Here is a 24165-nt window from a genome sequence, read left to right on the forward strand (position 1 = left end):
CACTCTCACACCTGGGACCAGCCCCAAGTCAGCAACATCTACTCCCAGAGGATTCTGTCCTTCCACTGCCTTCAACCTCTCTTCCAATCTTCTAAACATGGGGTCCACACCATGACCCATACCAAAGTCTTCCTGCAGCAGGGGGAACTGATCGTCCTGATCATCATGAACGGGCTGTTGACCAGAGGTGACATGTAGGATTGGGATAGGCCCCGGTCCATTGGGTCCATTAGCCTCTCCAGCTGGAGGATCAGTCACCGTCTCTAGTTTAGCAGGGGGATTCCTCTGTATCATCTGCCTGAATTGATTCATGCGGATTTTCATCTCGGCGAACTCTGTCTGTAGGCTTTCCATTACTCTTTGTTGGTTTCTGCGGGTACCGTACCGGTGAATGCCTGGGTCAGCTATCTTGTCGATGGAACACCAAACAAACTGAGAACACTGTGGCGGTACCTGTTATGCAAGACATGCTAATGAATATGTAAATGCAATGACATGTTTATCAATTCCAAAGGTATTCTACCCCCTTGATTCCAGTCTCTCAATAGATAAACGATGTAAAAAAACAGTCTAAGCCGTTGATGAGAACCAAGAAAATTCCGACTAGAATAAAGTAGAAGATATAAACCCCACAAAAATGGATAAACATGTGTGAATGATTATGAATGCAAAATGATGTGATGCAAAATGATGTGAATGCAGTGCAGTGGCATGGGAATCAGGATCGCTGTATCTGCTTGAACATCTGTCAGGTTACACTGTCTGGAGAGAAATTAAGAGCACACCAAACAAAGGTCATGGGATGGATCATGTTATCCTTAATATCAACCACCCATTTTGGTGGATTATGGTTTACACCTTATCAACACCCAAGTTTCATTGATATTAAGGATACCTGATCGGATCAACCATGAATCAAGGGTTTGTTGCAAGTCACGAGCATGGAGTTTAGGTTAAGAACCACCCAAAAGGAGTGTACTAAGGTTTAAACCTGCCAAACATGTTCTACAAAAGGTTCCCATAGTCATAATCCCATCTTTCGGATATTATCGGAGGAACGACTACTCGTATTCCAAAAATATTCTCAAGAGAGACTCTTATGAGTGTAGTATCGCGTAACAATCGTATCAAATCTTACACTTGAACGACTTTCGCACTACGTCCTACGAATAGGCCAAGATGGGTTTGGTAAACTAAGGTCCTCGGCTTCTAAGGTCTATATTGGGAAAAGTAATGTCTAACCACAACTTACTTGTGTGACATTATTGATCTCAACATGACCTCCACCAAGTGAATGGGCTTGCAAGTCAACTTGCTAAGGAATAACTCCACACAAGTCGACAAGACTATGCCATTCTCCTATCCTAAGTGCACTCGAGTTCGGGTATAGAACTCATCTCACAAAGATCACCAAGCAGCCATAGCCAGCCAACAGATACAGCAATGATATGTACACAATACAATAAGGTAAAGCAGGTAAATAAATAACTGTACAGAAGCATGAACACCCAATAAACAAACAAACTACAAAAGCTAGGAGGGACTCACTTAGGGAAACCGGGTCCCCAGCAGAGTCGCCAGCTGTCGCAACCTGAAAAATACAGTGCGCGAAAAAACAACCGGCGAAAGAAAATGACAGAAGAGTCGCCACCGTGCGTTATTTATCCCAAAGGAGGGAAAGGAAACGCTATAAGTAAACCTGAAAAGAGGAAAGGAAAAGACAAGGTCCCGTAACCAAATCTTGGGTTCGAGAGTCGGTTATGCGAAGGGAAGGTATTAGCACCCCTACGCATCCGTAGTACTCTATGGGATCCACTTTTGTAGTTCTTGTCTAAAGGGTGTGAGTTTATCTTGTGCTGTTTACTAAAAAAGGGGTTAAATGAAAATGACTCGCGCGGATGTCGCATCCACTGCATACGTATCTCATCTGAATATGAGAATCATAGTCTTCGTAGCTCGGCTGACCTATGGGTTGGGGGGACGTGTGCTCGCTAAGATATCGCGTCTTATGCCTACGTATCTCATCTGGAATAAGAATCAGAGCAAACCGTAGTTCGGCTAACTACGGGGTAAGGGTTATGTTTATGGGGCGGACGACGTTACTACGCAATCTACCGGATGCTCGACCTTTGGAGACTTACTCACCTGTAGTAGAAGGAGTAAACATGTGTTTAGGAGAAGAAAAATCAATGAAGGGTTAGGGTTTGGGATGCTCATGCAAAAAGGCAGTCCTTGACAAAGGAACCGCGCTACCTGCGGGGATACGAACACATACAAAACAAACATGTATAAAGTAAATGTGCCAACAACGCAATCAGAATAAATCTCCCAAATGGTATCCCACAAGCAAAGTGGAATATCCAGCGAGCTATCCCTGCAAAAGTCATGTGAGCCTTCACAAAAACTCAACAAAGGGTTAGTGAAACAAGATAAGGATTAGGAGAAAACATGCTATGACAAACGTAAGTCAGATTAGAGCAAAACAATATGGTTTTTCATGGATAACAGTATGGTTTCAGAAACCTCAAACCTTGTGGCATACACTTCAGAAATTAAACGATTAAGCATTTAAGGCATAGGTTTCACCCATTCATGCATGTGCGAAACCTAACGATATCCACACTTCCAAATTCAAACATAATACATCACACATTTAGAACATTCAAATTGAAGGCGTAAAATAATGGGAATAGGGCAAACCTGATTGGAGAGCTTGATTGAAATTGAATTGCACCCGTGAGGTTTACAAAACAATCTTTAGGTTTTATGTGAGGCAGAGGTGATTCTGTGCAGTTGAGTTCCCTTCAGGGTTTGGAGGCTGCTCTGAACTCTGTTAGCTCTTCTCTCACTATCTTTTTCCAGCCAGGGTAATAGGAATAGAATTGCCTTTTGTTTCACTGAAACTCTGAATTTATAACCTGATTTTTGTGGACCTGTGGGCTCAAATGAGAGAGGTCCAAGTCCAAGATTTTTTCTTTTATTTATTTATTTATTTATTTCGTTTTTTTTTCATTTTTTTTTTCAAAACACGTGGGCTTCGCCTAGCGAGCATGACAGCTCATGAACAAACCTTTTCTCCTTCAAGATTAACGTTTTGACTGACGAATAGACCCCTGTTGGAAGTAACTCAAGTCTTTCCCTTGTGTTGACTGATCATCTAAATAGAGCCCACAAAGTGTCCTGGATGATGTTCAAGCTTCTTGGATCCGATTCTGATTGCCATGATGAAATGCAAATGCTAAATGACCTAAAAATGAATGCATGCATGAGGTGTAAAGCGTATGCTTCCAGGAAAAATGAAGGGTAAATTTTGGGGTATTACAATTACTATGAAGGAAAATCTCTTAAATTTATATGATTCTAATAAGAAGTTGATTATGCAGTCTGAAAAGGGAAGCAACATAACATTCAAGGTGAATGTGGAAATAACTGAAACTAAATGCCTTAGTGCAGAAGGTGACAGTGAGTTATGGCACAAGATATTGGGGCATCTAAACTTCAGAAGCTTAGGGAATATGAGTTTTAAGAAGCTGGTACATGGAATTCATATTGTGAAGCCTGAGAAGTCATGTAAGATATGCATGAAAGGCAAGCAACCTAGATTTCCATTTGCATCAGAAGTGGCTCCAAGAGCAAAACATGCTTTGAGAGTGGTGCATTATGATGTATGTGGACCATTTAAAGTACCTTCACTTGGAGGAAACAAGTACTTTGTGTCATTTATGGATGAGTTTACAAGAATGACATGAGTAACACTCATCAAGTTTAACCATGAGGTGTTTGCTAAGTTTCAGAAGTTCAAGGTGAAGGCTAAAAAAATGGTCAGAAGTTAAAAATTCTTAGAAATGATGGTGGAGGTGAGTAGAACTCTATAGAGTTCAAGAAATACTATGAGGAGAATGGAATTAAGCATGATGTTACTTCTCCATACACTCCTTAACACAATGGTCTTGTTGAAAGAAGAAACAAAACTTTGCTTAATATGACAAGGAGAATGCTAAAGGAGAAGAAGATCCCTCACGCCTTATGGGGAGAAGCTGTTGCCACTATAATATATATGCTCAACAAGTGTCTAACCAAGAAGCTGAAGAAATTTTTTCCTTTTGAGAAGTGGAATAGAGATAACAAAAATGTGAGCCATCTAAAGGTGTTTGGTTTTGTTTGTTATAAACATGTCCCATATGCTAAAAGAAGGAAGTTGGTTGGAAGAAGCAGAGTCATGTTGCTTGTAGGGTACAACAATACATGTTCTTGTAAACTCTATTGACCTGTCACTAACAAAGTTGAATTCAACAGAGATGTTATTGTCAAAGAATAAGAAGTGTGGGATTGGATCAAGTCTCAATCCAACTCTAGTGCAATGTTAACCCTTGAGTTAACTTCTGAAGATATTTCAGACTCTGGAGGTTAATTTGCCTCTAAAAGAGATTTTGAGTCTGAAGATGAGTCAGAGTCTGAAGGTGATTATGATGCTGAAAGAGAGTCTCACTCTAAGGTGAATCTGATTCTGATCCAGATTCTAATGATTATCCAAACTCTGGTGGTAATCGTGCCTCTGGTCTAGCATCTAACATTGTTATAGCATCTGAAGAAGATTTTGAAAAAGTTCAGAGACCACAAAGAATCAAAAAAATACCAAGAAGATTTGTAGAGTTTGACATTATACAAGATATTGAGATAGACTCTGAAGGGGAAGTCATTCAGTGTGCCATGTTGGTAGACTCTGAACTAGTAAGTACTGAAGAATCTCTCAAGAAGAAAGTGTTTCTGAAGGCCATGTAAGAAGAACTTGAGGTTATAGAAAGAAACAAGATTTGGGAGTTGATAGAGATTCCAAAGAACAAGAAAGCCATCAGTGTGACATGGGTTTACAAGTTGAAGCTGGAGCAAGATAGATCAATTGGAAACACAAATCAAGGTTATTGGCTAGAATATTTATATAGAAATCCAGATTATATTACTTTGAGGTGTTTTCACCTGTAGTTAGACATGCAATAATCAGATTGGTGATTGCTATAACTACTAATAGAAATGGGCCTCCGATGCATTTAGATGTGAAATATGCATTTATGATTGGTTCTTTATAAGAGGAAATGTATGTGTCATAACCTATTGAATTTGTGAAAAAGAATCGGGAAGGGATGTTGTAAAAGTTGCGTAAAGCCTTGTATGGACTGAAACAAGCTCCTAGAGCATGGAATCTAAAAATTGATTCATTTTTCAAGATTCAAGGATTCAAAACATGTGAGATGGAGTATGGTGTTTATATTCAATTTACATCTGATAGTAATATGATTATGGTGTGTCTCTATGCTAATGACCTATTGCTAACAGGCAGTTGTTAAGATGAGATGACTAAGTTCAAGAAGGTGATGATGAATGAGTTTGAAATGACTAATCTAGGAAATATCATATATTTTCTAGGTATGGAGATTTTGTACTCTAATAAGGTATAATTTTGCATCAGTTGAAGTATGAACTTGAGCTTCTAAAAATATTTGAGTTAATAAATTGTAAGTATGCAATCGCACTAGCTGAAATAAATCATAAGCTGGTTTCTGATGTTAAGGGTGATCATGCAGATGCTACAATTTTTAATTAGTTGATTGGCTAGTTGAGATATCCTTGTAATACTAAACCTGACATCTATTATGAAATTAGAATAATGAGTAGGTTTATGAACAAATCAAAGTGGTCACATTACCAAGTTGTTGTCTGGATACTGAGGTATATTAAGGGGACTCTGAAGTATAGAATTTTGTTTTCTTCTGGTGTTAAATATGATTCAGAGTTGATATGTTATTCAAACTCTGATTGGTGTGGAGACAGAGTTGACAGAAGAAGTACTTCAAGATATTTATTCAAGTATCTAAGAGGTCCCATTTCTTGGTGCTCGAAGAAGAAACCAGTGGTTGCATTGTCAACCTATGAAGCTGAGTACATTGAAGGTGCTTTGTCTGCTTGTCAAGCTGTTTAAATTATGAACTTTTTGCAGGATCTGAAGATCAAGGTGAGCAAGCCTAAGAAGATGATGATTGACAATAAATCAACCATAAGCTTTGCCAAGAATTCAGTACTGCATGGAAGTAGCAAGCATATTGCCACAAAGTTCCACTTTCTGAGAAATCAAGTTCATAGTGGGATGCTTGAAATTATTCACTATAGCACTCAGAAGCAGCTTACGGATATGTTGACAAAAGCAATCAAGACTGAACACGTTATCCATTTGAGAGATGGAATTGGTGTTGTTGATTTTAGTTAACAAAATATGAATTAAGGATGGTGTTCGTTATAATTCAGATTCATTTTAGTTGCATTTAAAGTTAATTTGCAATATATTTAGTAGGTTCTGATAGTTTAATACTTGACCAAGTTCAATTTGTAGCAGACTCTGAACTCTAACTGGTTTTTTTTCATTATGAGTACAAAGTTAGTTACAATTTTGTTTTCTCTCTCTTCCATCATCTTCTTCATCTTCAACCTTATGCACCAACATCGACTACTACATTTTATTGTTGAATCTATGGAGTGAAAATATTATACACAATAATATTTTCATTGAATTTTTTTTAAAATATTCATTTTGAAACTCACCTCTATAATTTCTTCAGATAGATAAAATGTTAAGCATTTTCCATTATAAATAATATTATCTAGTTTTAAAAGGAAACAAAAACGTTTTTTTAGAAATAAAAAGTGTTCATCTAAAATAAGGAAAGTCATCCATAATTACATGTGCATAATAATTTTTACCAAATCTCATGGGTTTGGATGTGCCATAAAGGTTCATATATAAAACTTATAAAGGCCTATCCGAAGATATTATATTTTTGAATTTAAAAGTGGATTTTACTTGTTTATCCTTTTGACATACATCACATAATCTATTATTTTCAAAAAAAATTGTTAGAACTATTATGAATTTCTTATAGACCATTTTATAAAAATTATCCATGTGAATATGAGTTATTCTCCTATCACATAGCAACAATCATCTTTATTACTAAGAAGACAATATACATCACTTGAAGGTAAATTTTTTTATATAAAAAATTTATAGTATAAGTATTTCCATTTTTTTGACTAGTAAAAATAGCTTGTTTGTTTTTAGATTTTATGATCTTGCATATAAAAGAATCAAACAATACTTCATTATCTTTGTCACACAATTCACTAATGATAAGTAAACTGTGTTTTAGACCTTCAAGAAGTAGAATATCTTAAATGATGTGATTAAGACTCTTACGAACAATACAAGAACCAATAATTCTAACTATGTTGTTGTTACCATAATAGAGATAACCTCCACTCTGCATCTTTTTGTTATCTTTTATTTAACACTGGTCCTAAAATCCTTATGGCCGTGAAATTGCTCCTAAAATCTTTGTGGCCATGAAATTGATCTAAAAAAATTCCCTCCTAAAAGTTCTGCGTATTTTTCCTTTTATAACGGGCATAACACACGTCTAAATTGTTCTTCATTTCAAACAAATCATGCCGCAATTTTTTGAGTAGCCAGATCCTTTTGTTAGATTTTATGTGGCGTTGGTCTCACCTCAAATGGAATTATGAAGCTCTAGATATGACCAAATTACTAGACAGACTTCATAATATAAAATGTGCTAAAAATTCATAACTTTTTTCTTTGTCTCAAATATTACCAAAATTCATCTTCAATCTATGTAATTCTCCTCTAAATACCACTAAAATAATACTAAAAACAACTTATAAAATTGAATCATGATTGATCGTCATCAAGTAGCAAAGTGAATAAAAACCATAAACATATGCATGGCTGTGTTTATGAAGAATCAAAACCTAAATAACTAATTACTCTTAAATATTAACACGTGTAACTAAATAGTAGTTGATAGTTAAAACTAACTTAACTAACTAATAAGAAATTTTAATAACAAAGTGGTTAACTTTTTCAATAACAAATTCTTACCCATCCTAATATAGTTTGATGGTTTGATTTTAGAAGAAGTTAAAAAATCGTGGATTCAAAAATTTCTAAAAATTATAAAATTATGAGACTAAATAAAATGAATAAATAAATAGTGTTTAAGGTAAAAATAAATTAATTACTTTTTGGTATTAAAAAATTAATGATTGCATTAATCTATTTGAAGGACAAACTAAGTCTCCTCGGATGGTTTGTCGATGGCTTGAGGTGAAAAGTGGGATTTGGTAGGCTCACCTCCTTTTAAGATGAAGCTTGAGCGGGGCATATCCATCTTAGAGTTATTTTTTCTTGAATTTTCACGATCTTTGAGCAAAAAAAAGGAATAAGGTATGTGATATCAGTGTTTGTATTCATGGGGTCATGGTATAGAATTTTCTACAAAAAAGACATCTCTTTGACTGTGGGCAAGTTTTTATGGATAATCTACTCCACATTATTCAGAGTATTACTTTCTCGTTGGAGAGTGATATTTGATGTTTGTTTTCAGAAAATAATAGTATTAATATCATTACCTCTTCCTTCTATAATCTATCCGAGTTATTAGGATCCGGCTAGGGAGAACCTTTGTATTATGCGAGTTATTTTAGATCATGTTGGTTGTTCATATGGCTTATGTGATGGGTCCTTAGAGTAGACTTTCTACTTGTTTGTTACTTGTTCTATCTCTACTTCTTTAAGGTATATGGATTTTTTGTGGCCGGGAAAGATAGTTGTCTTGCCAAGTGACATTGTATCTCAAGTTTTTTCTACCTCCATATGATATTTGACTAGGATTATAGGTGGTCTTATCATGATTTGGCATTCACAAGCGTGAAATCTCTAAAGAACTAGAAACAATTTAATATTTCCAAGATCACCGATTGATGAGGAGGCCTTCGAAGATAAGTGTATCTCTCTTGTTTAGAAATGGTTTCTTGGTAGGTTATAGGGGTCCTTGTTCTTTCTCCAATTAGGTAGCATACCCTATCATTTGCTTACCCCAATAGTGGTTAGAGTGTGTCTTCTAGTCCATTTGAAGTGTGATTTTAAGCTGCATGTGGAAACTTCTGCTATGTTTATGGTGGTTTATCTTTCAGTGATCTAGCATGATTCTTCCGTTGATAGCTTTGGTTTTTGTTGGTTATCTTTATATATTTTTATTTTTGATTTGTCTAGTTGTTATTTTTTCCATCCTGTGCTCGTTGGTGAACTTGTGCTGCACATTTTGTGCCTTTTTAACTACACTTTATTGTTGCATATGTTTGCAACTTCTTATTAATATATTTTATTTATCATTTAAAAAAATAAGTCAACTAGTTTAGCAAAAAAATAATTGTGAAAATTAATAACTTTGTTATATTTGTTTTGTACATCATTATAAAGAAAGTAACTAATTGCTTAAATTTTAATAATGAAATAAATTTTATTTTGCTAAAATATTTATATTAGTTATAGTTAGTAAACTAGTAGAATATCCGTGCTCCCGCACGGGTAAAATTAACCTGTAATTATAGAGATCAAATAATTCGATATACTTGTATAATACTAAAATGAAGAGAGAAAGCATATCCAAAAGCAATGAAATAGAAACTTTGCAACAAATGAAATGCATTGCATTTAAAAAAAAAAGGTTATAAAGTTGATAAAATCCGACTAATATCATAACTATGATCAAAATATAAGTGCAAATTAAAAATATAAGTGCAAATTAAACATGTCTTTCAAACAATAAATATAAAAGTTACAAAAGTAACATGACGCTTCAAGTTGGCTTCAAAATTTCCATCTGAAAGCAAAATTATTTAAATTATATAACAAACCAACCTGTTTTTGAATTGAATAATTTATGATAGAGAAGAATATAAATGTTATACCTATTAAATATTGTGAAAATCTTCCTTGAATACAACGTTAGTGGTAGTTGTTGTTACAATTTTTTCTTTGTCATGAATCAAAATTTTAAGAACTTCTTTAGTCTTAATTCGAGACATTGTGACATATAATTGACCATTACTAAAAACATACTTTGGTAGATATAAATTGTTCTTGCAAAAAAAAAATCAAAAGAGTAACCTCCCTGATGCTAGCTAGGGAAGGTCGTAAATGCCTGGTTGGAGTGTCTGTAATGTATAAGAGGTTTATGGCCACCATCGTGGGTGGTCCAAGGTTTCTGATAAGCTTCCTCCTTTCTATGTTATTCATCGTGCAATCCCCCTTTTCTATTGGTCTTAAGACCTATATATATTGTTATCTTCATGGTCCGAGATATCTATTTTAGGCTTTAAGACCGTCATAAACATAACCGTTTATCTTAACTACTCGTAACAGACTTAATAAGTACTTGTAACCGTTTATGACCATTTAGTGATATGTAACTGATTTATTAGTTATTTTGTAACAATTTCTAACCCTTAGCCTGCCTCTTAATTACTTTAAAGAGACCGACCGCCCGACATCAGGGGTTAGCCTATGTGTACCGGTCTGAGGTTCCTACATGACCATCTCGATCAAAATAGTTATCTCGGCTAATTTAGAAGTTTTAGTTTCATACCTCGGACGACCAAATAATTTTCGAGATGTACATAAACAAACATTGTCTAAATATTTTCCTTGAGATTTGTTAATTGTCATAGCAAAAGAAACAATAATGGGGAATTGTCTTCTCACCAACTTAAATGACCATGGTGATTGTGACAGGGACAAAGATATTCTAGGAATATAAATGTTGTTACCTAAATTTTTTCCTGAAATGATCTTAGCTTCACTGACATGATTACCAAATCTTGTTACAATGAGTCTTGTATCATTGCATAAGCCTTCAGACCGGTCTAAGTTCCACATCAACATGATAATGACATCAATCTTCAACTTGATTGAATGATTAGGCAATCCATAAGTTTTTAGAGCATTTAGAAATTCAAGAGCCACGTGCTAGAATGCATCAAAGTCTATTGCTGCAGATCTATCAATAAAATCGATACTATAGTATATTATTAGCATTAAAACAATGAAACAACGTGTTTAATACTTGGAAGAAGATTTGTGATGTATTGATTAATGTCATCGACAACTTCAATTGTTGAAGCCAATATTGCACAAATTTGCAGATAATTGGGATCATTGTAGTTATGAATGAGATTGAGATAGGTTCTTTTTAACAATAGCCTCAACAGGATGTGAGCAATTAGAAATTAGAAACTCATTAGGAATTGAAATATCAACATAAACATCGTTAGGCTCGGACATGGTACAGTGTCGGATATGCAATATTCACTCTGAAAATATGCAGACTTCATCTTTGTTATAAGTACTTACACCACTTTGAAGGCACATATTTTTTGTAATCCTGAGGACTTTGCACTGATCCCAAATATGATAAGCATTGATTGTTGCATGAACAATATCAAATCTACAACCTCTTGGGACAATGGGAAGAATTTGTCTAAAATCACCATTAAAAACTACTACTTTGCCTCCAAACAGGTTCTTAGAAGCTTGAGGAATTTCACACATAATGTCTTTCAAAGATTTACCAAGAACCTCAAAGAAAAACTTGTTAGCCATTGGAGCCTCATCCCATATAATAAGATATGTCAACTTTAAAAGCTCAACAAGTTCATCTTTTTTGTCAATGTTGCAAATTGAAGATTCTAAAGCAGGGACATTAATCTTAAACATAGAATGAGTTGTTCTTCCACCTGGTAACTACAAACTTGCAATCTCAGTTGAGGCAACAAGCAAGACAATTTTCCTTTTAGAACGAAGTTCCGCATCCAAAGTGTTCCACATAAATGTTTTACATGTTCCACCATAGCCATATAAAAAAAACACTCCACCATTTTGTCTTTCTACTACTTCCATGACTTCAAAATAAATGTGTTTATGCTCTCCTACCAATATAATTGTTGTGAAATTATAATTAGTATGACATTTATAATAACAATTGTATATTACAATATATGAAATAATAAAAAGGGCATTAAATCATGATGAAATATAGAATAAGATAAAGGGCATTAAAGCATAATGAAATAAATAATTAGTAATCTATTTAGAAATGTAACAATTTTACACATGAAATGTATGTCTACAATGAAGGAAAATGATGGTGAATCTACCTTTAAGAGATGAGTACAAATTATAAAAAAATATGGTTTTGAACAGTTGAATGATACTGCCTCTATTTACACATGAAAAAATATAGTTTATAAACCAATAACTTTCCAACAAAAGAAAGTACAAAGTCATTTGGATACGATATTGGCTTGAAGTATTTCAAACTTTTATTCTTTTGTAACTGAGTTTCTATTGCAATTAGCATAATTTGTTTTATTTCATCATCAATAAGTGTTAATATTATGGTAGAAAAAGCAAATAACTGTAAATAAAAGTATTAGTTTCATAATAGAAACAACTTCAAAAATAAGTTTCCATAAAAAGTGTACCTGAATTTCTGGTCAAAACACATTTCTCGTAAAGAATACCATTAGATAAGTACTACCATGTATTACTCCAAACATGCTCTGGTGTATTCATTGATGATGATAGCAACATAGTAATTCCCTTTAAAAGACACCAGAATCCCAAACATGTGCCTCTTTTAAAGCCTCAATAAATTGTTTATCATCTTGTAGAAATCCCATAGGAAAATATGCTTCTCTGAAAGTTTGATGTTGGAAACCATCAATATTTTTAATGTAGTTCACATGTAATAATATGGTTCACATGTGCTTTGAGGAACCCAAATAAGATGACCAATAGTATACCCTATTTTCCTAGTCTTCCAACTCCTACTTGGTTTATGGTAAACAAATATAGAGGCGAAGTCACCATATGTCAACAACTTAGCTTCATCATATATTTTTGTTTTCCTCAAACTATGTTGTAAACATAGATTCGATAAGACTTGGTTTGAGTAAAACATTTCCAATTTGCTCAAAGTCTTTGAAGTAAAAAAAATTCTCTCCTTCCATATGAAAAAGTAATCTCTCCATGGCATATTTCCTACCGTGTATATAATATGAAAAAATTCTCCAACTTGCCTCACTTAGGGAGATGTAACTACAATCTAAATTTGCTTGATTTCATCAATGTTTTTCTTCTCACCAATTATATTATCATCAGAAGCTTGAATAACAACATAAATTCTATCAGAACCTTTGTTGATATATGTAAGACCCCAATTTTGACCCTAAGATCCCTCATGACATCATATCATTGCTCATTGCATGGCCTCAAGGATCATAGCATGTTTTGGCTCCTTAACCCTAGGGTTAGGACTTGTGTGAGTGGTTTGAGACCACCAAGCATACTTGTATTGTATATTATTTCTTTTCTTATTTTGATTACTAACCAAAAGCACAAAAATATGTCACTAACTCTTTTTGTTTTGAAGCTCAAGTGATAATTTGCTCCTGTAGTGGTGTATTCGTTACCATTGGAGATATTGACTAAATCCAAGGTAAATCATACAAAGTCGAGTCGCCACCGCACTTCTATTTATCCAAAGGAATGGTTAGAAAGCGAACAAAAACCTAAAAGTTTTACAAACAAAACTAGTAAAAGAAACAGAGATCTGGGTAAGGGGGTTGGTTATGCAATGGGAAGGTGTTAGGCACCTAAAACATCCTAGGTACTCCTAGGGAGCCCTTTTCACGCTTGTTGCAAAGGTTATTGTTTTTGAGAATTTGTTTGTGCAAACATGATTGAAGAGATGAGAAAAGAATATACAAGTTTATTTACATTTTGTGTTTGGATGGATAAACCCATTGCCTACGTACCCTCTTATGAAAAGATTAGGATCAAAACCTCGTAGTTCGGGTAAAAAATTTCAAAACAAATGAGTGGATTGATTGGTCCAAAAGCCTTAAGGTCTTTTGTTATCAAAGGGAGAAAACTCAACCTAAAAAACCACAAGTCCACCATGTGAGGATAACTTCAACATGCTAGTGAGGGGTTAACCCTATAATAAGCATGGAAGGCTCATTATCCATCACTAAGGACAAAGGTGAGTATTACATCTACCACAAAGATAACTCAAACCTAATAGCTAAAGGTTATGAAAAGTTTGATTAAGAAAGTGGACATTGAACCCACAAAAGAAAAATTTGAATGGGTTATATTTACCAATTAGAAGTATGTACAAAAATGGTCAAAGTTGACTTAAAGATTCAATTCAAAATGAGTATTATGAAAAGAAAGTTTGAAAATCAAAAGCATAAGGCTTAGGTTTCTAATGTTGAAAACAAAGTCAAATGTTTGCACAAATAGTTTTTTGGCTTGGGTTAAGATGGAGAAATGAAGAAGAAAGGGTGATGGTTAAGGAAAGAAACCACAACAGGAGTTCCTCTCTTGAGATCATATAGATGATCCAAGTAAGTTCCTTTGGAATAAGCAAGCACAAGGCAAAAGCAATCACAGAAGTCTCATAAGAGATCCACAATAAAAGGAAACAGAATGCCAATATATGGACTTACACCCGACTCCTAGCAACAAAAAGGAAACAGAATGCCAATACATGGACTTACACCCGACTCCTAACAACAAAAAGGAAACAGAATGCCAATACATGGACTTACACCCGACTCCCAATCACAACAAATAAATATCAAAAGCAAACACATCAAAAGCAAACAATCATCACACACTATATACATACAAGAGGCTTCAAACCAAAAGGGCGGGCTTTAGTCAAGAGGGGTCATATCAACCTCGACAAACAAGCCAAAATGTACAAGGGTAATCTGTAGCTCTTAACCACTAACATTGAGAGTTAGGGTGAAGCTGATCAAAGATGGAAATGAGGATGACACCTCATGCTCTTAACCCTGGCCTGGGTGAGCTCATGATAAAGAAAGCATGGGGATCCAGAAAGTGGGATCCTATTCCACTTGACAGACACTGGACAAAGATCTTGGGTACATGTTCAAAAGCATTAGCACGTAGTGCGAGCATAATGAATGACTCACTGAATAACGGGGGATTGACTACTAATCTCTTTTATCCGTCAATTGCCTCAACTTGGAGGTCTTATCAAGTAGCACATGCCTCATCTTGGAGGTCTTTCGCACAAATGTAAACAATCACAAACAGAGCCTCTGAAGGAGGACTTGCCAGCAAAATGCCTGCCAAAAAGGTGACAGGACTTCCAGACTACATGGAGTAAGAGGATAACTACCTAAGTGGTGTATCAACCACAATCCAAAGCTCAAGCAAGAGCTAAAAGCAAGCGACTAATGTACCTGTACAAAAGCTAAACAGTTAATATTTCAGTCAGAAAACCAACAGACAAACAATGGATCTTTCCAACAATTACACAATTCAATGAACAATGCTCAAGCACTCAAATGAGCTCAAGCCTATCACTTAGAACCCTACAAAACAAACAAAAGTTAGAATTCAAATCATTTGCATCTCACAAAGTGAGAACAAATCAACCATCAATGCTAAATGTCCAAACCTGAAACACAAGCACAATTAGTATATGCACAAAACACTAGTACAAAGACTAAGTTCAAAACCAAATCAAATGATCAAAACAGAACTCAATCTTCCACATAATGCACATTCAAACAATCAACAAAATGTCCTCAAAAGGACCAGCATCAATTCAAAAAGAAAATATCTCAAATGGCCTATGCTATGCAATGATCACAAAATGTGCACAAAGTGGAATTCCAAATTAGAAAATCCAAATCAAAACAGAAATGCATGTAATGACCTTGAAATTTTTTATGCAAGTTTCTCAAATCCAGAAGAGTTCAAATGATAGATGAATAAAAATGCACAAATGCAATGCCAAAAATGTGACACAAATTGTCACATACATCTTCATTTGTCAAAAACAATGATAGCATATGAGAAAAAATTCAAACCAGTGCTCATCATATCACATGTGAAGATCAAGCATACAAAAAATTAGATCAATTGGATCAAAGATGAAGATTTCACAAAGCATTGAATGCAACATATCAAAATAGCATAATGTTCAATCAAAAATTCACAAATGAAAAACCAGACATCAACAAATCATGAAAATAATATCATAAAAAACTAGACATCAAAAGAGAACTATGAAAAAAAATTGGAGTTAATTTGGATCATTTTTCAATTTTTAATGCATTTTTTAAGATGAGTGAAATAAATGACATATTAAAAAGAAATGGAGGGAAACAGTTATTTAAATCAATCCAGAAATAATCAGGACCACACGATCAGGAGCGAAAAAGCAATCAAACGGTCCTCATTTAAAAGCCAAAACACACCGTTTCATTTATTACATGGCAAGCATAGTCAGCAGTCAAAGGAAAGCGTGGCACGGTCAAAGCAGTTTCCACCAATTGAACACACACGCAAGCTATTACATGGTAGCCAACACAGCAAAATGAAATGATGTGTTTCATTAAATCTAGTCATCACGCCACTCAGTAAGTCAAGGCAAGCGTGGCGATTCAAAAGAATATCAGCCAATGGTTCATACATGCAAGGCAACACCTGGAATCCACGCGGACTAAACCCTAAACAAAACCAGACGCCGGAGCTGTACCTCCGGTCGTCTTCTCCGACCATCTCCGGCGGAGTTCAGTGATGAAATTTTCCAGAATTCAACAAATTGTACATCACTCGAACCGCTCTCTCACAAGGAATCCAAATATCATACTAATTTCAACTAATTCTTCCTAACTTGCATGGATCGAAGCAAAACATTTCCATGAACCAAACTTTAAGTTCATCATACATGCTCGATATTCATCCATTTTCAATTCTAATTATATCTACATGCTCCAGGCAATGAGATATACACATTTATATACATAAAACAGCAAAATGAGAGGATCGATTTTGAATCACCTGAAATTGGAGGTTGCTGAATTCGCGTGTTCAAGCTTTCAAAAGCTCCAGATCCAATCCTATGCTCTTGCCTTGAAGCTTTATGCACAAAGAATCACTTGAAACCACCTGGATCCACTTCAATTTCAGAAATCCATTGCCATGTTCATGCACTTGATCTGCCCGAAATCCAGCTCAATTGTCCAAAACAGAGGTTGATTCTTGATCAATGAAGGATGATGATCAAGAATCTTGAAGAATTTTTGGTGTTTGTATGGAGAAATTGAAGAATCGAAGAGAGAGAAAATTGGAGGGAACTTGAAAATTTGAGATCTGAAATTTTGTTCTGGCAATTGAGATTAGGGTTTGGCTTTTATATGGCCTGCTAATGATGCTGAAATCCCAATTAGGCTTTGTTTAATCATGATTAGGGAAATATGGAGTATCTTGGAAAAATTGCAAATGAGCTCATTATGGCCATGTCCCACGTGTACAGTACCATGCAAAGCTTCAAATCCACTCCAAATTATCCAATGGTCATCATGGAAGTGTCATTTTTCTTGTATCATAAACCAAATTTGAATTATGGAAATTCCCTCCAAAATGAACACATGTGAAATAATGGGCATACAAGCCTCTCTCATGCATGGCAATGATTCATTTGAAATTTCTTGATCAAGAGGAGCATTTTGCAAAAAGAATGGACCAATTTGGAGCTTTGTATCAAAAGTTATGCCATTTTGAATTTCCATGTACAACTTGTGATCATTTGGTCATAACTTCTCAACCATTCATCATATGGACATGAAATAGGACTTTTTGGAAAGGGGAGACAAAGATCTACAACTTTCATGTTCACCAAAAATCCATTTGAAGTTTCTTTGATGTTGACAAGTCAAGTTGAATATGGACTAAAAACTTGCCAAATTTGGAAACTTTGAATTACAGGTCACTTTCCATTTTTAGTAACTTTTGCCATGACCTCAAGATCTTCAAGATGGATTATTATAATGATGCATGGACCTCATTTGAACATGATTGAGGTGTTTCAACTCATTTCCCCCACCTCATAGTCCTCAGTTGACTGCACAGTTGACTTTTTGGTCCTCAGATGACCATGAAATGTCTGAATGAATTTGAGCCTTTATCACTTGATGGAATGGCTTCAAAATGAAACTCTAGCTCATGTGAGCTCTTTAGAATGATCATGTGGTTCTTATACCAAAGAAAATATCTCAGTTCTTGCACAAAGTATGCTCTTGAAGTGCTTGACCTGTGATTGCTTAATGCTACAAAACAAAAATGTTAATGACATATTTTTGTGCTCTTGGTTAGTAAACAAAACAAGAAAAGCAATGATATACAATTCAAGCATGCCTGGTGACCTCAAACCACTCACAAGGAGATCCCACCCAAAGGGAAAGGAAGCCAAGATACTCAAAGATCCTTGAGGCTATGTAATGTAATGTTATGATACCATGAGGGATCTTAGGGACAAAATTGGGGTCTTACATCTCCCATGCTCCTAGGAGGCTCCTAAGCCCAATGAAATGGCTAGATGAAGATGAGAAAAAGCATGACAATGGTCCACAAAGTTCCTAATCATCATATATGTCTCCCAAGAATCTAAAATTGCCAATTTGATCAAGATAACCCAAAGGGCTTGAGGTTTGTTTCCCAAGGAAACCCTAATTCAACTATGCTTTGATTGTGCCTTGCTCATGAAGCAACCTCAACCTATGATCAAATTTAACCAAGGTAAGTTCTTTCATTCATTATTTTATGCATATATGAGCCTATGTGATGCCCCTCAATCATTCATTCATCAAGATTGGAAGTTTGTCCTTGAAAAGCTGACCAGTCAAGTCATCTGACTAAACTGAAGATCACTGAGATACAACTCTTAATGTGTTTGTTAAATGAAGATGACTCCAAGAGAAAAAATGTTCTTAGGAACCATATTAACAACTTCCATGTTCATAAAAAATCCATTTGAAACTTGGAAGGTCATCATTAATTTCAAAACATTATAGGTCATTTTGACTGAAACCCTAATTTTGGGTCAACTTCCCAAGGACCTAACTTCCTTAATTTTTATGATTTTGAGGTTAGACAAATTGAATTGGAAAGCTTAATATGTTTACTTCAAATGTTATGTTGGAAAAAATTTCATAATCATAAAATAAATACATGTGATAATACAAAACATTATAGGTCACTTTGGACCTAAGTCATTGAATTTGAAAAATGCCCAACTTCAACTACCCATAACTTTATCATGAAAAATCCAAATGATTCAAAATTTAAGTCTAAATTGATCATCTTGAAAATATATACAACTTTGATATTGCAGGTTTTTTCATTTGAGGCTTGCATCATAGAAACATAAGGCCTTAAAGATGATTGTTTTTAGAGAAAATTTTCAAAGGTGACTTAAACATGTTTTGTACTCAAACTTTCACAGCCAGTTTTCATTAAGTTCCAAACTCCAAATGATTTTTTGCCCAACATGACTTTTGTTCCTTATTTCAAGAGATTTTCAACCATTACTCACATTAATTTTTTTGACTTTCCATGTGTGAGTTTCGAAGAGCTTTCTATTTAGGTTCATTTTTGCACTTCACATTAAAACTTGATGTGCAAGCTTGTGCAATCCATTGTGCACGTCCAATTCATTTCCAGGTGGTATCAATAAGGATTTGCACCCATCATTGGGCCTTACATGCGCTTGTACATGCCCATGCAAGAGGTATTCAAATTCCATGCACATGAGGGAGCCATGCTTGCCAATCCATTTCAGCTATAAATAAGTGTGCATTCTCATTCAATTGGTAACCAAGTGGAGATATGAATTGCTGCTGAATTGAAATCCAAACCCTCACTAAAGGAATTTTTAGTTTTCTATTTCTCTTTCAAGCTTGAATTTCAACATCATTAGTTGATTTTCAAAGCTCAATTCCTTAACCTAGCATCATCACCATACTTCCAGGGCAAAAGTAGATCAAGAGCTTGGAGAATTCGTGTTGTTTGAAGCTTCATTTCAGAGGTAGAACACCAAACTTTCTTGATCTAGATCTTGCAATATAATGTGAATCTCTTCGGTTTGTGTGGTTTTCTGAAGTCCTCATGCTTGAGGCAGGCCAGTGGTGGTCTTAATTTTGCAAATCGTGCCATTTTAGTTCATGCACCATGATCTTCAAGCTCACGTTTCTCTCTAAATAGGAATTGTGAGGATGATCCATGGTTACAGGGGTGATGTACATCACCTCAGCTTCATTTTGATGTCCTTATTTTTCATTTTCATTTCAACTTTTTTTCCTGCGCGTCGTGGTCGGATTCTGGTACTTCACCGGAGAAGAAGGTGTTTTCCACCGCCTGTACCATGTGTGCATCCTCTGAGCCATTGAATCGTGCTTAAACGTTTTAATCTGGACCTTTCTTCATGTTGACTTGTTTTAATGCAAGGTGTAACGCGCTTGACTTAGGTCTATCATGTATCCGCGCCTTAGAGCCATATGATCATTGCCATGTCAATTAATGAGATAATCTGATGGCGTTGGATTTTCCTATTTTTCTTATTTTCTTTTAATTTCAGTTAATTCCTTTTATTTTCAAAAATTCATAAATATTTTATTTGAAGTCACAAAAATATGAGACCAATGCCAAAAAAATTCTTGAAAAATCTAGTTTCATATTTTGATTTTTAATTATTTTTGTGACTTCATTTAATATTTTTTGTGAATTATTTGGTTTTTACAAGTTTTAATTCATTTTAAAATACTTTTTGATATTTGAAAAATCCAAAAATATTTTCCTAACACCTCTGGATCATGATAAATCAATGAAAAATAGTCTCATCAATTTCTTATTTGATTTGAGATTTATTTGAGATTTTAATTCACATTGTGTTATTTTTCATTGTTTTTAATTGTTTTAAAATAGTTTTTTATTTCAAAAATTGTTGAAAAAATTTGAGGTTGACCATATTTTGTTTATTTTATTTTGCATTTATTTTAATTCAAAAATACCAAAAAATTATGGTTGACTTGTTGACTTGTAATCTTCATTTCTCTTCTATTTGACATTGGTTGATGATGACTTTGTTCACATTTGATCAATTGACTTAGATGCTTGAATTCTCTTTCCATTTATTTCATCTTCATCCCTTTCTTTTTATTTTTGGCCAATGAGTTAATGTCTTATGGCTAGTTTTGACAAGTGAGAGATTTAACCTTCTTTGATCCAAATCAAACTCAACTTGATCTAAGATCAAGTGAGTTCTTTTGTGTCCAAGATAGGTTGCTTCTTGGTCAAGCAAAAAACCTAAAGCCCATACAAGGCCCTTTCTCTTTCGTTTGGCATGGCAAGTTTTTGGAGCTTGGCTTACTAGTCATGATCTCTAACTTGTGTTTATTTGCCTATAGTTTTATTGACCGGTCTTAGATAGGTGTGACTACTACATTAGTCCACTTACGATTGCTTAACATAACGCTACATTGTCTTATGACAAACTAACATAACTTCACTAATTACTAACTTTAATTTGAGCATTTAATTTCTTGCCCTTTACTTTAATGCACTTTATTTTTTGCTCATTTATTCACATTGCTTTTCATTTTGCTCACTTGAGCACATATTTTATGTTTATGCCATTTTCCTTTTTCTCAATTGAGCTCATTATTGTATATAAATATATTGTTGTCTTGTGGTTGTTTTGCCTTTGTTTTGTGTGAACCCAATGCAAAAGGGAGAAAGGACTTAGAATTAGGACATACCCATGCTTAAAGGAGTTCAAGAGCAACTAGGCCTCATGCCTTTAGAATGCTAAACTTGTTGAAGAGCAACTAGGCCTCATGCCTTTAGAATGCTAAATCTCAAAGTTGACTTTAAAGGACTTCCTTTCCAAAACCTATTCTTTGTCCATTCCTCTTATTGTGTTATGAACTTTTTGATGTTTGCTCTTGTGTGATAGGGATTCCATCTTGAGATGATAAGGAGGACCATTGTCATGAGTAGCCAAGTTAAGAGAGACAAGCCAAAATGGAGATCCTAGGAGCTTGAATATATTTGTTTGATTGCTTGAGTGTTTGCTAAGTCCAAAGGAAAGGAGCATCTTGAATCATCTCTATGATCTCAAGAAAAGGAACTCCAAGGGTTTTATCTTTCTCCTCTTATCTTTGTATGCTTTAGGACTAGCCCTTCTCTTCTTCTCCTCATTCTAACCAAGCCAAAATCTTTTCTTTCAAACTTTGACATTGTTTCAAATTAGAAACCTAGGCCTTATGCCTTTGACTTTTCAAAACCATTTTCATCAATACTCATTGTAAATAAATCTTAATCCAACTTTGACTTCATTTTGTAAATAAATCTAACTTATAAATATAACTCACTTCAAGTTGTTTTGTGGTTCCAATGGCCACCTTTGTTAAAACTTTTCAAAAACATTAGTCATAGGTTTGAGTTATCATAGTGGTTGATGTAAATCTCACATCATCCTTAGTGATTGGATTATAATTCTTCCATGCTTATTATAGGGTTAACCCCTCACTAGCATGTTGAAGCCTTCCTCACATGGCGGATTGTTGGTTTAGGTTGAGTTTTCTCCCTTTGATAACAAAAGACCTTAAGGCTTTTGATCAAATTAATTCACCAATCTTTTGAGATTTTTACCCCGAACTACAAGGTTTTGATCCTACCTTTGTGATGGTACGTAGGCAATGGGTTCATCCATTCAAACAACAAAATTGTAAATATAACACATTCTTTTCCCATCCCACCAATCTTTTGCACATACTTTCACAAATACCAACCTACAACACATATTTGCAAAAAGAGGTTCCCTTAGAGTACTAAGGATGTTTTGGATGCGTAAAACCTTCCCATTTCATAACCAACCCCCTTACCTAGATCTCTGACATTTTTATTAGTTTTTGATTTGATAAAACTTCTTACTTGGATTTTGTTCGCTTTTTAGCCTTTCCTTTGGACAAATAAAAGTGCGGTGGCGACTCGAATTGTATGTTTACTTTTGGTTTAGTCAATAAACCTAAAGGTAACGAAAACCCCGCTACAATATATTTGAATAAGTATTTGATAGAAGTACTTTGATTGCACCGTTCTATGTTGATGTGTGCTTCATACTTCAAAAATAAACTTGGTTGTGAGGAACTATATGTCTGCTTTGAAGGACGATTCGATTTTATCAATTGTATGTTCTCCTATAAACCAGATAGCCATCTTGATCAACTATTGTTGTAGCCTGAAATTTCTTTGGGTAATACTTGGAGCATTTTCCATATTTCATTCAAGGTGAACTTATATTTTCTAAACCACAAGGGTCATGCACCATATGAGTATTAACCAAGTTGTACAACTTTGGATCCTTCAAAGGATCAGGCACTTAAACACTAATTATTTTGTCAATATCTTTAGGTCTTGGATACTTGTTAGAAGGATGCAAAAACATCAATATATTTGCATGTGGCAACCATCTCTTTTGAAACTCAATGGTGTAAATATCTACAAATGTATAATAAATTAATAAGCAAGTTTTAGTAATAACAAACAAATTGAAAAGTAAGGGTGAGAAATAAGAACTTACATGCAAGCACTTTGCCTAATACACCCTTCTTTGTCAAATCTGATAGTAGCTTATCAAACTTAATTTTAAATATCCTTGATATCACATCAGGACAATCTTGTGCTTTAAGATGAAGTGGTCTTAGTAATCTATGTATTTCATGGCAATTCAGATTGCAAGTGAATGTTATAAATAAACCAGGGAACCCGGCCTTTCTACAAATATCCATACAATCATAGTACAATTGATCCATAAACCTCCTCCCACCTACATAGGTAGAAGGAAAGACTACTCTCTTTCCTGTGGCTGAACCAGATGTTTGACTTTAATCACCTTTTTCGTTTAGGCTTTTGTACTTTGAAACCCTTAACTTTGGTTGATTTTCATGAATCCATTATAATCTTTCAGACTCTAACATTGTATAACCATCAACCAAAATTTGTTGAAAAAATCTTCTTGATGCTAACAAAGTTTTTGCCTCGCATTATCTCTTTTGAATGCGAAATGATATCCACACTCTTATTATAAGTCTATTTCTCTTGTTGTCTTGGAATATGTCTAAGTCTACATGAGCTATGTTAGGCCTATAACCATATTATCCATAGGGGAAAATCAAAGGATATTAATAAGCCAAGTAACTTACATGGAGCTCATTAATTCTTTGTAGTTGTCCTCCTTTTGCTTGCATGGTTATGTCCCTCATTTTTGCCGTGTCAAGGTCACCAACAACTAAAGCAGCAACTTCTGAAACAATTGGTTGATTATATATTCTACCATCTATAGTTCTATCAGAAATGAGTCTCAATTTCAA

General features: G+C 34.7%; 1 protein-coding gene and 1 pseudogene across 1 annotated transcript; both read right to left on the reverse strand.

Annotated features, from left to right (window-relative positions):
- Nucleotides 1–11215: 11215 nt before the first annotated feature.
- LOC127122598 (uncharacterized) lies at nucleotides 11216–11806 on the reverse strand. The gene is made up of 2 exons (XM_051052907.1): nucleotides 11659–11806; nucleotides 11216–11595 (listed from the first exon to the last, which is right to left on the reverse strand). Exons 1-2 carry the CDS (start codon nucleotides 11804–11806, stop codon nucleotides 11216–11218), a joined length of 528 nt encoding a protein of 175 aa, XP_050908864.1.
- An 841-nt stretch (nucleotides 11807–12647) lies between these two features.
- Nucleotides 12648–23772, reverse strand: LOC127122599 (uncharacterized; annotated as a pseudogene).
- Nucleotides 23773–24165: the final 393 nt, after the last annotated feature.

This window comes from Lathyrus oleraceus, chromosome 2 (genome assembly GCF_024323335.1).
Source record: "Lathyrus oleraceus cultivar Zhongwan6 chromosome 2, CAAS_Psat_ZW6_1.0, whole genome shotgun sequence".
NCBI classification, from domain to species: domain Eukaryota; kingdom Viridiplantae; phylum Streptophyta; class Magnoliopsida; order Fabales; family Fabaceae; genus Lathyrus; species Lathyrus oleraceus.